The sequence below is a fragment of the Herpailurus yagouaroundi genome, unplaced genomic scaffold (genome assembly GCF_014898765.1).
Source record: "Herpailurus yagouaroundi ecotype Mexico unplaced genomic scaffold, PumYag 184, whole genome shotgun sequence".
Classification (NCBI taxonomy): domain Eukaryota; kingdom Metazoa; phylum Chordata; class Mammalia; order Carnivora; family Felidae; genus Herpailurus; species Herpailurus yagouaroundi.
In genome coordinates, this window is record NW_024412415.1 from 20,881,879 (window position 1) to 20,896,049 (window position 14,171).

Genomic DNA, 14,171 nt, shown 5'->3' on the forward strand with positions numbered 1-14,171 from the left:
ACCATGGAGATGTGTATCAGAGGGGCATAAGCCTGGAGTATGATTGCCGGCATGTATCTTGGGAATTGAGATAAAGGAAGTTTTTGAAGGAATTTTTATATGTTAAAGTAGACTTACAGGATCCTCAAGGTTGGGATAATGTTAAGCTAAGATTCTCTTTTGCCTCTAGCAAAGTGTCATCATCAAGGCAGCTGAGCTCCTATTGGGAGGTCACTCTGCCTATTTCAAGAACTTGTCAATGGGAATTTAATTTTTCACTTGCCTTAGTTTCCCACATTACCATGTCAAGTAGTTAAACCCTTTCCTTTGTTCTTGGGTAGCCAGGAGTATCCAAGAAATATCACATATTCCACCAGCAGACAGGGGGTACTGTTAGCCTTTATTTTGCCCTCAGCTTGCCCCACACTCCTCATCAACAATACCTAGGAGAGTTCCTGACACATAAATATATATTCTATTATCAATGAATATTTAACATTCCTTTTCACCATTTTGTATAATATGCAATTACATGAAGATATCATTTTAATTGGTTGCTTATTGATAGACATTTGTTTCCTACCTTTTGGCATAACAAGTATCTTTATATTACTGGTGGGATAGTCAGCATTGTGTAAATGGAGGTCTCGGTTCTTGGACTCTCCTCGAGAAATATTTATCTGAGGATCTGCACTCCAATAAAGATAGCCTGGAGGAATGTAGCGAGAGGAAAGCAGTTTATTAAGGACAGCAGTTTATTAAGGTGGGAGAGCAGTATGGCCCAGAGGTGGCAACTGCACTGAGGCTAGAGGGGTCCTTTCTTTGTGTATAAGCAGTCTTGGGTCACAGAGGGAGAGGTCTCTAATGGAGGCTGCTTCCAATCAGTTGGGAGATTCCTCCCACAGGTTGTGAGGGGCAGTTTTTGACCCTACAAGGTTTGTACCAAAACATTCATTGCAGCCTCCCCCCACGTCCCCCCCACCCAATACTTCACTCTCAACCAAGAGACTGAAAATTATTTTATCCTTGTTTAATCTTCTGCTCTTATTCCCATCAACAATTATAGAAGAGCCTCACCAGTCCTCAAAGCTATTTACACAATTCCTTCCCAACTCTCAGTTTTATCCTGCTATTTGAACAAGAAATTTCCTGCCCTTCTCACTTACATGGTCACCCAGCTTCCCCTTCTTACCTTCAATGTCACAGGCCACATCCCTCATCCATGTTCTTAATACCATACCCTAATGTTTCATCTGAGACTTGTTCGTTTCAACCTATGAGCATATTCAGTGTTTCACATTAGATTGAATGGACAAGTAGCCAGTCTCCAAAGTTTTTTTTTTCTTTCAAATTATAACAGAAAACATGAGAAAGGAAAGATATGTATTCTACATCCAATAAGTTGAGCTAAAATCTTAAAATACTTCTTTACATTTATCAAGCTTGAGACCTATGATTCCTGAATCTGAAAATAGATGTATTTTATCATTACTGAAAACTCCTCAGCTCTTTTCTTTGCATGTAGTGCCTCTTCTTTTATTTTCTCTAATTTCTTCTTCTAGAATTCCCATTGGACATAAATTGAAGATTTTATCTTTCCTCTATATCTCTTCTCTCATACTTTATCTCTGAAATCTATATAATTTTCTCTGACCTGGTTTCTAGTTCAATAATTCTCTCTCCAACTGTGTCAAACTTGCCATTTAACTTTTGACCATTAAGTTTTCAGTATCAATCGCTACATTTTTCACAATGGAATTTTTTTTCATTCAGACCAATATTGTAGCTATAATAATGACTTCTTTTTCCAGATGTTTCAATTCCTTTTATGTTTGTAATTATCTTAAACATTTTTACTTTGTGGTCCACATCTGATTACTATATTATTTAAAGTCCTTAAGTGTAAAATATTGCTGTTTTTGGTTTACTGACCCTGGGTCATGACTGAGGATGAGGGAGTGGGCAAGGAATGGGTTTTTATTCATAATTGTGAGTTCATCCTTAGTAGAGTGTTTTCTGTAAGAGTCCTGTAAAGTGTGGATGGAGATGTTCCCTCTGAAAAGATTTTGCTTTGCTTCTACCAAGTAGTCCAAAGGAATTACCAACCAAAAATCACATTTTTATGTTAATTTCTTAGCTTAGCCATTCTCAGACAAAAAATAGGATAAACTTGAACCCCAAACCTGTGTAAAAGGTTATAAATTTTTCAGGAGATACTAAAACATAGACTGGGCCCTGCCTTTCTGTGTGTTTGGGGATGGGGGCATTCTCCATTCCAGTGCCCTACCTCCACCATACCCAAGGTTTTCTCTCCTAATGGCAAGTAGTCATTAAAACCAAGCACCTTACGTGGATCCTGAGAAATAACAGAAGACCATGGAGGAGAGGAAGAGAAAGAAAAAAAAAAGAGAGGGAGGGAGGCAAACCCTAAGAGACTCTTAAAAACTGAGAATAAACTGAGGGTTGATGGGGGTTGGGAGGGAGGGGAAAGTGGGTGATGGGCATTGAGGAGGGCACCTGTTGGGATGAGCACTGGATGTTGTATGAAAACCAATTTGACAATAAATTTCATATAAATAAATAAATAAATAATAAATAAATAAATACATAAAATGTAATAATAAAAAACCAAGCACCTTGACTACTAATACTGACAAAATGAAACCAAAAGCAAACCACACTCAATATCAGGTTGTTCTAAATTCTGTTGCTGCCATTGTTGTTGCCATTGTTTTTGTCTGTTTTGTGGGGGAAAGGGAAGGTTGCAGGATATTTCCCTTACTTTGAGAGACCAACACTGTATTTAAAAAAAAATATGTTCATTAGTGCTCTCTTCAGCAGCACATATAGTAAAATTGGAACAATACAGAGAAGATTAGCATAGCCCCTGCGCAAGTCAACACGCAAATTTGTGAAACGTTCCATATTTTTTTATAAAAACAGGGAGGGGGACAAACAGAAGAGACTCATAAATATGGAGAACAAACTGAGGGTTACTGGAGGGATTGTGGGGGGGGAGGGAATGGGCTAAATGGGTAAGGGGCAATAAGGAATCTACTCCTGAAATCATTGTTGCACCATATGCTAACTAATTTGGATGTAAATTTTAAAAAATAAAAAATAAAATTAAAAAAATAATAATAAAGTATAAACCACAATACTCTGAAAAAATATGTTCATTATATTTTATACAGCATTATTTAAATGTTTTAGAGTGGAAGAATTTCCCAGTTATATAGTCACCAATGTTGCCAAAAATAGAAGACCTGGAAACACCATACAGAAATTTCCATTTTATAAAAATGCCAATCAAAACACTCCTTCTGGAACATTTCTTGGCTTGTTAGTGATCTTGACATCAACTCCAAAAGATCAGAATGTACTTCTCAGATTTCCTAATTTCTCATAACCAATATGGACTTACAGATGAGCCTAAACATTTTTGAAGCTGTTTTTATTTTCAATCCTACTCCTCTGTCTTTGAACATTGACTCCTTTTTGAAAACTTGTTCCCTTCTGCCGCTGCTTAAGTCCTTTATGCAGTCCACCAATAACCTACTATGTGCCAGGCCCTTTTCTGTGTAGTGACAACATAATTTTGAAGAAAGCTGCCCGAGTCCCATTTGTCATGGAGTTTATGTCTTAATGGATGGAGACAAACATGTAACTGAATCAAGTGGTGTTGAGTGACATATATAAAATCAAAGCAGGTAACAAGGAAGAAAGCAACAATCTGGTTGGGGCCATGAGGACAAGTGACTGCTATTTTACAGAAAGTGGTCACTAAAGTCCTTTGCACAAGGTGACACTTGAACCGTCTTAAAGGATAGGAGAGAGAGTCACGCAGATATGTGGAAGACTAGCTATTCCAGATCAAGGGAACAGCAAATATTCCTGAAGCAGAAACACACTTGACTGCTCCAAAGAGACCAGTGTGCCCACAGGATAGTGAGGGAGGGGGACAATGACAGAAAATAAGGTCAGAGTCCATCTCCCCACATATTCTTTCCATATCCAATGATGATACCCCCTTCCCAATGTCTCTTGCATCCATCTCTCAAGTATAATATTAATTCAGGCCCTTACCATCCTTGTTTTGCTCACCAGAGACTGGCCAGTACAACACTGCCTGCACTGTAGGTGTTCTATAAATGTTTGGTGATAATGTACTTGAATTACCTTCTCCAGAACCTGTTGTCTTGGCTGGCTCCTCATCAAACATCTAATGAAATTTCTATCCCTGAATTTAGTTTTCTCTAGTATTCTAACTTCTTCTTTGAAACTTTACTGTGATAGGAAATGAAATTATATTCACACACAAACTTGACTAGACTACTTTTTAATTATAAGCTTAATTGGCACAAAGTTCACTGAAGATACACTTCACTTTTACACAATCTTATAAATAGAAAAATACATTGATGCAAAAAATATTTTACTTCAATAGCAAATTCAAACAAGTGATTTCCCAAGAGAATACAGGTTATTTATTTCAATAATTAAAGATAGTTCCTGCATGTGCACTCTATCATGTATATGTTTAATTGTGTATTATAGATAAGGCCAATGGGATATGTAGCTAATTGCTCATTTGGTTCTTGAAAAAAGTGAAACATAAAAATATTGTCTTCTTTTTAACTATATATAAAATGCTGCCTGATACGTAGCAGTAAAATTATAATTCACCTCACTGAAGTCTTACGGCAACTTTAAAAGGCACTGCTTGTGATTATGACCCTGCCCTTGTAATGTCTGAATCTTTGTCTCACTGAAATAACACAGTTCAAATGCACAGGACTCAATGACTTCTTCAGTATTTAAAAGAAGTCTTCATTTCAAGACTAGAAATATGTAAGATCTTAGTAACCACAGCTAGGTGTTTTAAAGGAGTGGTGGGAGGGAACTGGCAAAAAACCAGGATACTCAATAAAAAACTATTTGAAAATTACCATATAAAAGTAATTACTTTCCATCATCGCTGTGTTTTTATAATTACAGTTCTTCCAAGCATTTGCCACCACAAAATACATTTACTTTTATTCTTTGTTTAAATTACAATGAGTGATATTTCTTTCTAAATAGCGACTAAGCTCTTTGGAACTTTTTATCTAATTTCTTTAAACCACTTTAATAAATAAGAATTTTCCCCTATTGACCTTTATAAACACCTGCCATAAGGCATATTTTAAAACTACCTTGAATTTGATATGAAGACTCTTAAGCATTACAGAGGAATCCATGAGCTTGGCAAGACCCAGCAAGTGCAATAAATGCCTGTGATCTCAATAAAAAATACAGGCTATAGAAAGCTTCATTTTTCTTATATTCAGCTATAGTATAACTGCTTAAATACAAACATCTTTTATCTACCAAATAGCAAACAAACATTTTATGTAATTAAAAACTAATTCCTTCAATTCCACCAATGTAAAAAATAAAACAAATTGCAAATATCAATGACATAAAGCATGATGGTGAGACAAAAGATTAGTAGTTTATAAGCTAATTAAAACTACCAGACCAACATTATAAATATGAAGAAAAAGAAGCTAAATGTTTACTTATCACAAATAACTTCAGCATAAGCACCAGCTATGTCCAAAAGTGGCCAGCACATAAGCCAAATATAAATGCACAGGTCACAGTGAAATAAAGCCATAAAAATCTAATTCCCTGATCCTTCAATCAACCCTTCAGAGCAGTGGGAATATAGCAGGGAGCTAGAAGCCCCACTTCAGTTGTTCATGCTATATTAAGACACCCCTGACCTCACCCCCAATTACTTACCTACCAAGAGTCAAAGCGAGTGTATAACTGGTCGATCCAGTTTATCCAGAGTCTATAGACATAACCATAATTTATCCTATATTCATTTTAAAGATAATATTTATATAAATACTCACAGATATTGAACTGACATTCGTATATATTCTTAGTTAACATTCAAGTGGTTTAGATGGCATTTTACAAGGTCACCTAGAGTACAAGTATGGTTTTTAAAATTTGGATTAATTGTTTTATAATTGTACCTAAGATTTTAAGAGTTGGACTCTGGACTGATGTATGTTAAGGCAGGTGATGGCATCTTTAGTCATTCTACTTAATAAATGTACTTTTCTGTAACCACAGAATCCTCAATTCTTGAATGATCTACTGTCATGGGCTAAAGTTTTATAAGGCACTTTTGGCAATGTGAAACATTCTCACAACTCTCAGGCTGAATCTTAAATATTTACAAAGCTGCAGCAAATTAATTTTGAAACCAGATGCTTTAATTGACAGCACTAATTGGGACGGTGAGAAGCAGTTTGTACACGTCGGTTCATCTCTCTCTGTGCCATGTATTACACACAGAGAAGATCACAGACCCTTGAGTTATTGTGTAGCTCACTGGACTCTTCAACAGCCACATATCCCCTTCTCCTTTTCTTCATTCAAGTGATCTGTGGAGGTGTGACCATTGGATCGTACCACTCCTTCAGGAATCCAGGATTTGTCTACACACCGTTCCATTCGCTTCATTATCAGGTCCAGGAGCATCTCGATTGCTTGGTTTATGTTTGTCCCGTTGGCAGCACTAGTTTCAAAGTAGGGGATTCTGCAAGACAGAGACAATTCAGATAAAAACATGTGGAGGGAAAAGAAAGTGGCCTTTGCCCTTTATAATTCAACTTCAAAAGTAAGTGGAGCATAAATATACAAGAAAATAAAAATGCTTTACCACAACAGAGTACATAAAAAAGCAAAAGAAGACAATAATATAATTAACACTGAATTCCTAACAGAGAAAAACCTCTGGAAATTTTTATTCACATTTCACAGATGATTTTTTTTATGTTTATTTTTGAGAGAGAGAGAGAGAGAGAGAAGACAGAGTGTGAGTGGGGGAGGGGCAGAGATAGAGGGAGACACAGAACGTGAAGCAGGCTCCAGACTGAGCTGTCAGCACACAGCCTGACACGGGACTCGAACCCATGAAGTGAGATCATGACTTGAGCTAAAGTCAGACACTCAACTGACTGAGCCACCTAGGTGTCCCCCACCCCCCATTTCACAGATGATTAAATAGAGGCTCAGAAAGATGAAGTAATTTTTCCAGTTTCATAAAAATACAAAGTAGAAGAGCCAGGATTTGAATCCACAGCTGCTTGATTCCAGTGAAACCAACTCAACCATTATGTTCTACTGGTTCCAAAGTCATCTGCTTTGTATGAGGATTTCCAAAACAAATCCCTTCGACTGCATGCTGCACGTGCACTGACAGTAGAGAAAAATGCACGCTCTCTGGCTGTGTTTGTCAAAGGCTTTGCCACTTGTCAATTCTAGCCTGTATTCTCTGGTCATAAACTTGAAGACATTCCGATTTCTACATCATCTCAGAGTTTCTCAAGGACATCAGTCTTTGGTTACCCAAGGACCTGTGATATATGTGAAATTTTTAAATAATTCACAAAACATAGTTTCAAAACTGTTAAGACTGCTTTTCATATAATCTTGAGAAATGACTCTTTTTTCTTTTTTTATTTCTTTTTTAAATTTACATCCAAGTTAGTTAGCATATAGTGCAACAATGATTTTAGGAGTAGATTCCTTAATGCCCTTTATCCATTTAGCCCATCCCTCCTCCCACAATCCCTCCAGTAACTCTCTGTTCTCCATATTTAAGAGTCTCTTATGTTTTGTCCCCCTTCCTGTTTTTGTATTATTTTTGCGTCCCTTCCCGTATGTTCATCTGTTTTGTAACTTAAAATCCTCATATGAGTGAAGTCACCTATTTGTCTTTCTCTGATTTTGCTTAGAATAACCTCTAGTTCCATCCACGTAGTTGCAAATGGCAATATTTCATTCTTTTTGATTGCCAAGTAATATTCCCTTATATATATACAACACATCTTCTTTATCCATCCATCCATCGACGGACATTTGGGCTCTTTCCATACTTTGGCCATTGTTGATAGTACTGCTATAAACTTTGGGGTGCATGTGCCCCTTTGAAATAGCACACCTGCATTCCTTGGATAAATACCTAGTAGCGCAATTGCAGGGTTGTAGGGTAGTTCCATTTTTAATTTTTTGAGGAACCTCCATACTGTTTTCCAGAGTGACTGCACCGGTTTGCATTCCCACCAGCAGTGCAAAAGAGATCCTCTTTCTCCATATCCTCGCCAACATCTGTTGTTGCCTGAGTTGTTAATGTTAGCCATTCTGACAGGTGTGAGGTGGTATCTCATTGTGGTTTTGATTTGTATTTCCCTGATGAGGAGTAATGTTGAGCATGTTTTCATGTGTCAGTTGGCCATGTGGATGTCTTCTTTGGAGAAGTGTCTATTCATGTCTTTTGCCCAGAGAAAGGAGTCTTCTTTCAGTGGCCACCTTTTATACATTTGAGTTAGTTCTTGAAACAGGATTAATCAACTGCCAAATTCTTCCTGCTTCTTAGTAAAGCCATGAAAACAGTGATAAAACTGTATTTCCTCAAACTATCGATTCCATTTCTGCCATTTAGTAAGGAATCTGACCAAAATGCTCTGAGATATAACAACTGCAAAAGAAAATTGTTTGAGCACCTCTGTGGGTATTGCAATTGAGTCTAGTTAAATGTTCCTTACATTTATAGGGACTTTACAATTCTCCATCAGTATTACTTTTTTTGGAGAATATCTTTGTTTTCCTGTGTTCTCCTAGTATGTTAATACCACATCAGTGCCTCTGATTACAATTTCAGTTCCTCTTTTGTTATTTCTTGGCTAGGAGCAGCTTCCACCTGAGAGCTTTTATAAATATATATTTTTTTAAACTTCCTAGTGCTTTTACATCAAAAATCAAAAGAAGACAATAAAATAATTGACACTGAATTCCTAACAGAGAAAAACCTCCGGAAATTTTTATTCACATTTCACAGATGACTAAACCGAGGCTCAGAAAGGTGAAGTCATTTTCCAAGTTTCATAAAGATACAAAGTAGCAGAGCCAGGATTTGAATCCACAGCTGCTTGATTCCAGCTTGATTCCAGTTCTTCTCACAGCTGCTTTGCTTCTACTGTCACTAAGATGCCATAGTGGGGGAGGGGGGAAGCGCCTGGGTGGCTCAGTTGGCTAAACATCTGACAACTCTTCACCTTGGCTCAGGTCATGATCTCACCATCCTGAGATCTGAGATCGAGCCTGCATGGGCTCCTTGCAGGGGCTTCTCTCTCCCTCTCCCCCAGTCCCTCCCCTCCCCCTCTCCCTCTTCCCCACCTCCACCACTGCCCTCGCAATGTTGCATGTACCCCCTCTCTATTAAAAAAAAAGGTCAGCAGCAGTACAGTAGGGGGTACATGTATAGGAATGGAAGGCTATTTCTCCATATGATTCCTCATGAGGCTGTCTTGTTATCTGCACACTTCCTGTAGGAGCTGATAGGACTTGCAACTGGACCTCTGCACTTCTCTCCTGCTCCAGGCTAGCTCTTAAAAACTGGTTGAGGAACTCTCCAATGAACATTTATCCATCCATCTGTGAGTACTACGAGACACAGTTGCTCTACTGATTCAACCATGTCCATGTTCATACCCCTCTGTATCCTGATGCTAACATACCTTAATCAGGAAACAGTATGCTGGGCAAATTACATGTTCTTAGTGTTTTTAAACCTGCCTGGCAATACCTTTGGTTACTGTCAGTCATCTTAATTCCATCTTCATCTGTTGCCTTATCCATAAAATGAAGATAATGCGTCTCTCTTTCCCACTCCCCTGGTCACATGCAATATTTGATGACCAAGTGGGAGGAGTGCATCCTTTGTGGGGATTCAACAAATATTTATTTATTGAGCACTTATGTTATTGAGCTGAATCACGGGGACAGTGTGTGATACTGCCATTGTTGTAAGAATGGAATTTAGGTTGAGAATTCTCAAAATTTAAATATTTACATTTTCTTCAGCATGCTTTTTCTTAACTACACCATGAAGAATCATTTAATGTCTACAGAAAATTTCTCATACTTAAAAGAAGGCTTGGGGCACCTGGGAGGCTCAGTCGGTTGGGCGTCCGACTTCAGCTCAGGTCATGATCTCACAATACGTGAGTTCGAGCCCCACGTTGGGCTCTGTGTTGACAGCTCAGAGCCTGGAGCCTGCTTCAGATTCTGTCTCCCTCTCTCTATGCCCCTCCCCTGCTCATGCTCTGTCTCTGTCTCAAAAATAAATAAAAACATCAAAAATATTTAAAAAAAATAAAAGAAGGCTTAATCATTCTAGCACCATTCAGAAATATACTGTTTCATGGAAAAGCAACTGAAAAATTCATCATTCCCCCCAAGAATAATGAGCTGAAATTAGAAATACAAAAAGAGAAAAAGAGAGAGAGAGAGGGGGGGGGGAGGAGGATGAGGAGGGGGAGGGAGGGAGGGAAAGAAACAAAGAAGGGGGAAATAAAACTGGTTGAACAGAAGAACTTTCTTGTCATCATAATGCACATCTAATTTTTTGAAATCCCCTCAAAATCCAATGTAAATAGCTTTCAAACTCAGGTCCTGAGCTCCAATGAATTCAACTGAATCTATTAAGCTGTTTCTGCTTTCCACAGTTTTTCCCTCTTGCTCCTGAAAATTGCTTCACAGTTATTTTTGAGGCATACATGAAAATCATAGTTGAAAATACTTTTAACAACTATAAAATCTATGCATGGAAGTTACAAACATCCTTGACAATGGTTAGAAGCCATAACCTCTGAAGCCAGCCTGCCTGGATTCGAATCCTAGTACAACCTCTTACCAACTATGGAACCCTGACAAGCCATTAAACTCTGTGCCTTATTTGCTTCATCCATAAAACTAGGGGGTGTAGCTCAGCGGGAGAGCACGTGCTTAGCATAAAACTAAACACTATCAGCATTGTCTTATAAGGATTAAATGAGTCAACATTTAAAGCATTTATATCATAATCTGACACACAAGAAATGTGTCATTTTTGATATATGTGTCACTGATAAATGTTTCTTATTTCTAAGGCAGAAATAGGTTAGGTTACAAAAGTTTGTTTGTAATTTTGTTGTTTAACACTAAGAACACATCATCCCATAGAAACACTGCCACTGAGTCATAAGACAGTCATAACTTCAAGAGACCTGAGCAGCATTATCAACATTAAACTCTCAAACTATCTTAAAACTACTGATTTAATCCACAATGTACCTGACCTACAGAACTACCCTAAATCCTAGTACCTGGGACCATGCTATGCTTCCTTCCTACATCAGAGATGGCTCACTCAGACCCGTCCTTGCCGGAGTTCTTCATGCCCCAAAGCATCTGCCTACCTTGAGTCCTCATGAGATCCCTAATTCCAAGTGATCTTCACAAATGCAGAGAGAAGTGGACCTTATTTCACTGATTAATACTAAGGTAGAAATGATTGATGCCTCTAGCAGATCAATAAGCTATTGTCTAATATAGTTGCTAACTTAAATGTTTAATTGGTAGAACTTCAAGTTATATGAATTAGGTTACAAACTTTCAAGTCACTCAGGTTGATATAGTACATCTTTTAATAAGATGTACTTTAAATTTTAATTCCAAATTCAAGCAACAACATCTCAGTCAAGTATATTTTCTTGCCATTTGTGAAGCTCCAGGTCATGGGACCAGGAGTCTGATTAACAACCTTAATCTTTAGACTAATCATTCAGAGTGAAGACTCTGGGGCAATGCGGTTTTTTTATCTACAGGAATAAATGACTGCTAAAATTCACTCCTCTCTGCTCTCTGATAGTTACGCTGCCAGAGAAGCAAATGAGATCCACGGAGAAAACCCTGAAATAAGACTATCTTTCCACAATAAGTGATTCTCCAGAAACAGAAATGTGCCTTTGAGTTCACATTTGAAAACTGGACTGTCTTGCTTGTCCTAAGGGCAAAGATGAATCTAGTGGATGCAGTTAGTACCATTTTTATGTCCGTATCTTTTTGATGTTCACTTTTAGAAGGCATTCAGGCTACATTATCCAAACACTTCTCCATATCTGTAAAGAGGATAACTGTGGTTCATGGGGTCATTGCGGTAAGGAGAAATTGAGATAATACATGTAAAGGGCTTACTTAGCACAAACCTAGAATCCAAAAAGTGCTCAATAAATAATGATCTAATGGGTTTTTTTCTTCTCTAAGAATAATATTATGCTTTTCCGAAAACTTATTAGGCAAAAAATTTTAAAAATTAGCTTAAATTCAAGAGGATCAATTCCCCTTTTAACTACAGAAATAGTGATATTGTCCCTTCTCTCCACATGGTGGTGCTAATGTAGCATTACTAGAGGCAGTATTACCAAACTTGTGAAAAAACCCTGTGCAGCTACCTGTGATATCAGTCCAAAAATAACCACTGAATAGTCATTTGGAATGCATGCAGAATCCAATTTTGGTATATTTTTTAAAAGAAATAGATTAATCACAAATTTTAAAATAAATAAAATGAGCAAAATGGCTAACTACTTCAAAGCAATGAGGGAGGGTATTATGATCATTTACAGTTGTTCACCAGGATATCAAGATCCTGCTCATGCCATAGGTCAGGATCCACATCAGGCTGGTTTCCTTTCTACTACTTATTTCCACAAAACCAGAAGACCCTAGATTACAGTTAGAGGTTGTCAAAAATGAAAGCAAGTATATTTGAGGCTTCTGTCAAATGGTTCTAGTTATTTGGCTCCAGTATGGATCCAGATATTATGGAGACATTTTTTACTAAATTCCATAATTAGTCTCACTACTTTTCAAAGTCTGTTGAATGCTAAATGAACAACCATGTAGAAGAAAGGGCTGGTTTATGGACTGTTTCAAACTAGGAGGTTGTGCCAAATAAAATCTAGATCCTGTAATGAGTTGTGTAGGGTTCTGAAAAAGTTTGCATGTTTAGTTTCAGCTTATGTGTGTGGTTTTAAACATGCCCAATAATACATCATTATTTCTTGTATAAAGGAAGGATGTCATGAAGTATGCAAAGTATCAAATTATTTGAGATCAAGCTATTCATACCACATTTCATCTAGTTCAACGCACAAAGGACACTAAGTATGCTCCTGAGCTAAGCCACTTGAACCCCAGAAATAGCCTGTACTCAATAATGTTGTAAATAAATGTTTTTAACACATCCTTTAATCCAGAAACTCTTGAGCAACTTTCTCATCAATAGCTCACAGCCTCCAGTGGGGAAAAAGTTGTCTTAAATTTGCTGCCTTTAAGGAAGTAGATCTTAAAAGTTCTCATCAGATGAAAAAAATTGTAATGATATGTGGTGATGGATGTTAACTTATTGTGGTGATCATTTTGCGACACATGTATCAAATCATCCCATTGTACACCTAAAACTAATACAATATTATATGTCAATTATTCATTTGAAAAAATTGCTACCCGTTCCTCTGTACGACACATGAAATATGTACACTCAATTTTCACTCCTTCCTTGTAGTCACATTTTTTTCTATTTCTTTCAACTCTGAATCACGAACAAAAGGGTTGTAATGACCACCAACTAACCTTGTGAAAAAAGAAGAGTCTGGGAGGGTATTTGGATGCAGCCATTTTTACTCACAAAGTCCTTGTCTGCCCACTTGTGGTGGATACTCTCTCAGTACCAACCCCAGTATCCCTTCCCAGTCTATACCACAGCTGATTTAATCAACTGTGAAAGAAAAACATTCCTCTCTAAAACATGGATTTTCCAATGATGCGTCATTGAGCACATTTCCCTCACCCATCCATGGTACAGTAGACAACTGCTTCACATTCTGTGCATAATGATTTGTCCAACTATACTGTCAAGGAAAATATCCACCAGCATGCACGTCTGATAGTAACTTGACATCCACGCCAGTGGTTCTCAAAGTGCTGTCTTCAGCCACCTGCAGGAGCAGCATCCGGGGATCGGAAACAAATTTCTGAGTTCTACCCCGGATCTACTGAAACAGAAACTCCTTGTGGGGGGTGCCTGGGTGGCTTAGTCTGTTAAGCATCCGACTTCAGCTTACATCATGACCTCAGAGTTCCTGAGTCCAAGCCCAGCATCAGGCTGTCAATGCAGAGCCCACTAGGGACCCTCTGTCCCCGGTTCTCTCTGCCCCTCCCCCGCGTGTGTGCGTGTGTGTGTGCGTTATGTGTGTGTGTGCGTGCGCACGCACAAGCTCTGTCTCCCTCTCGCTCTCTCTCTA

At 38.0% G+C, this 14,171-nt stretch overlaps 1 protein-coding gene and 1 non-coding gene across 5 annotated transcripts in view; one reads left to right on the top strand and one right to left on the bottom strand.

Annotated features, from left to right (window-relative positions):
* Window positions 1–2,804: 2,804 nt before the first annotated feature.
* Window positions 2,805–2,910, top strand: LOC121042176 (U6 spliceosomal RNA). The gene has a single exon (XR_005796021.1). It is a non-coding gene; the product is annotated as a U6 spliceosomal RNA (small nuclear RNA).
* Window positions 2,911–4,302: 1,392 nt separating this feature from the next.
* The window catches only part of RAB27A (RAB27A, member RAS oncogene family), a 77,176-nt gene continuing 67,307 nt past the window's right edge, over window positions 4,303–14,171 (bottom strand). For all 4 annotated transcript variants that reach the window (XM_040492739.1, XM_040492738.1, XM_040492741.1 and 1 more), the window contains one exon: window positions 4,303–6,577. In XM_040492739.1, the coding sequence (XP_040348673.1) occupies window positions 6,379–6,577 (199 nt within the window). In that variant the 3' untranslated portion in view covers window positions 4,303–6,378. The remainder of the gene's footprint in view (window positions 6,578–14,171) is intronic.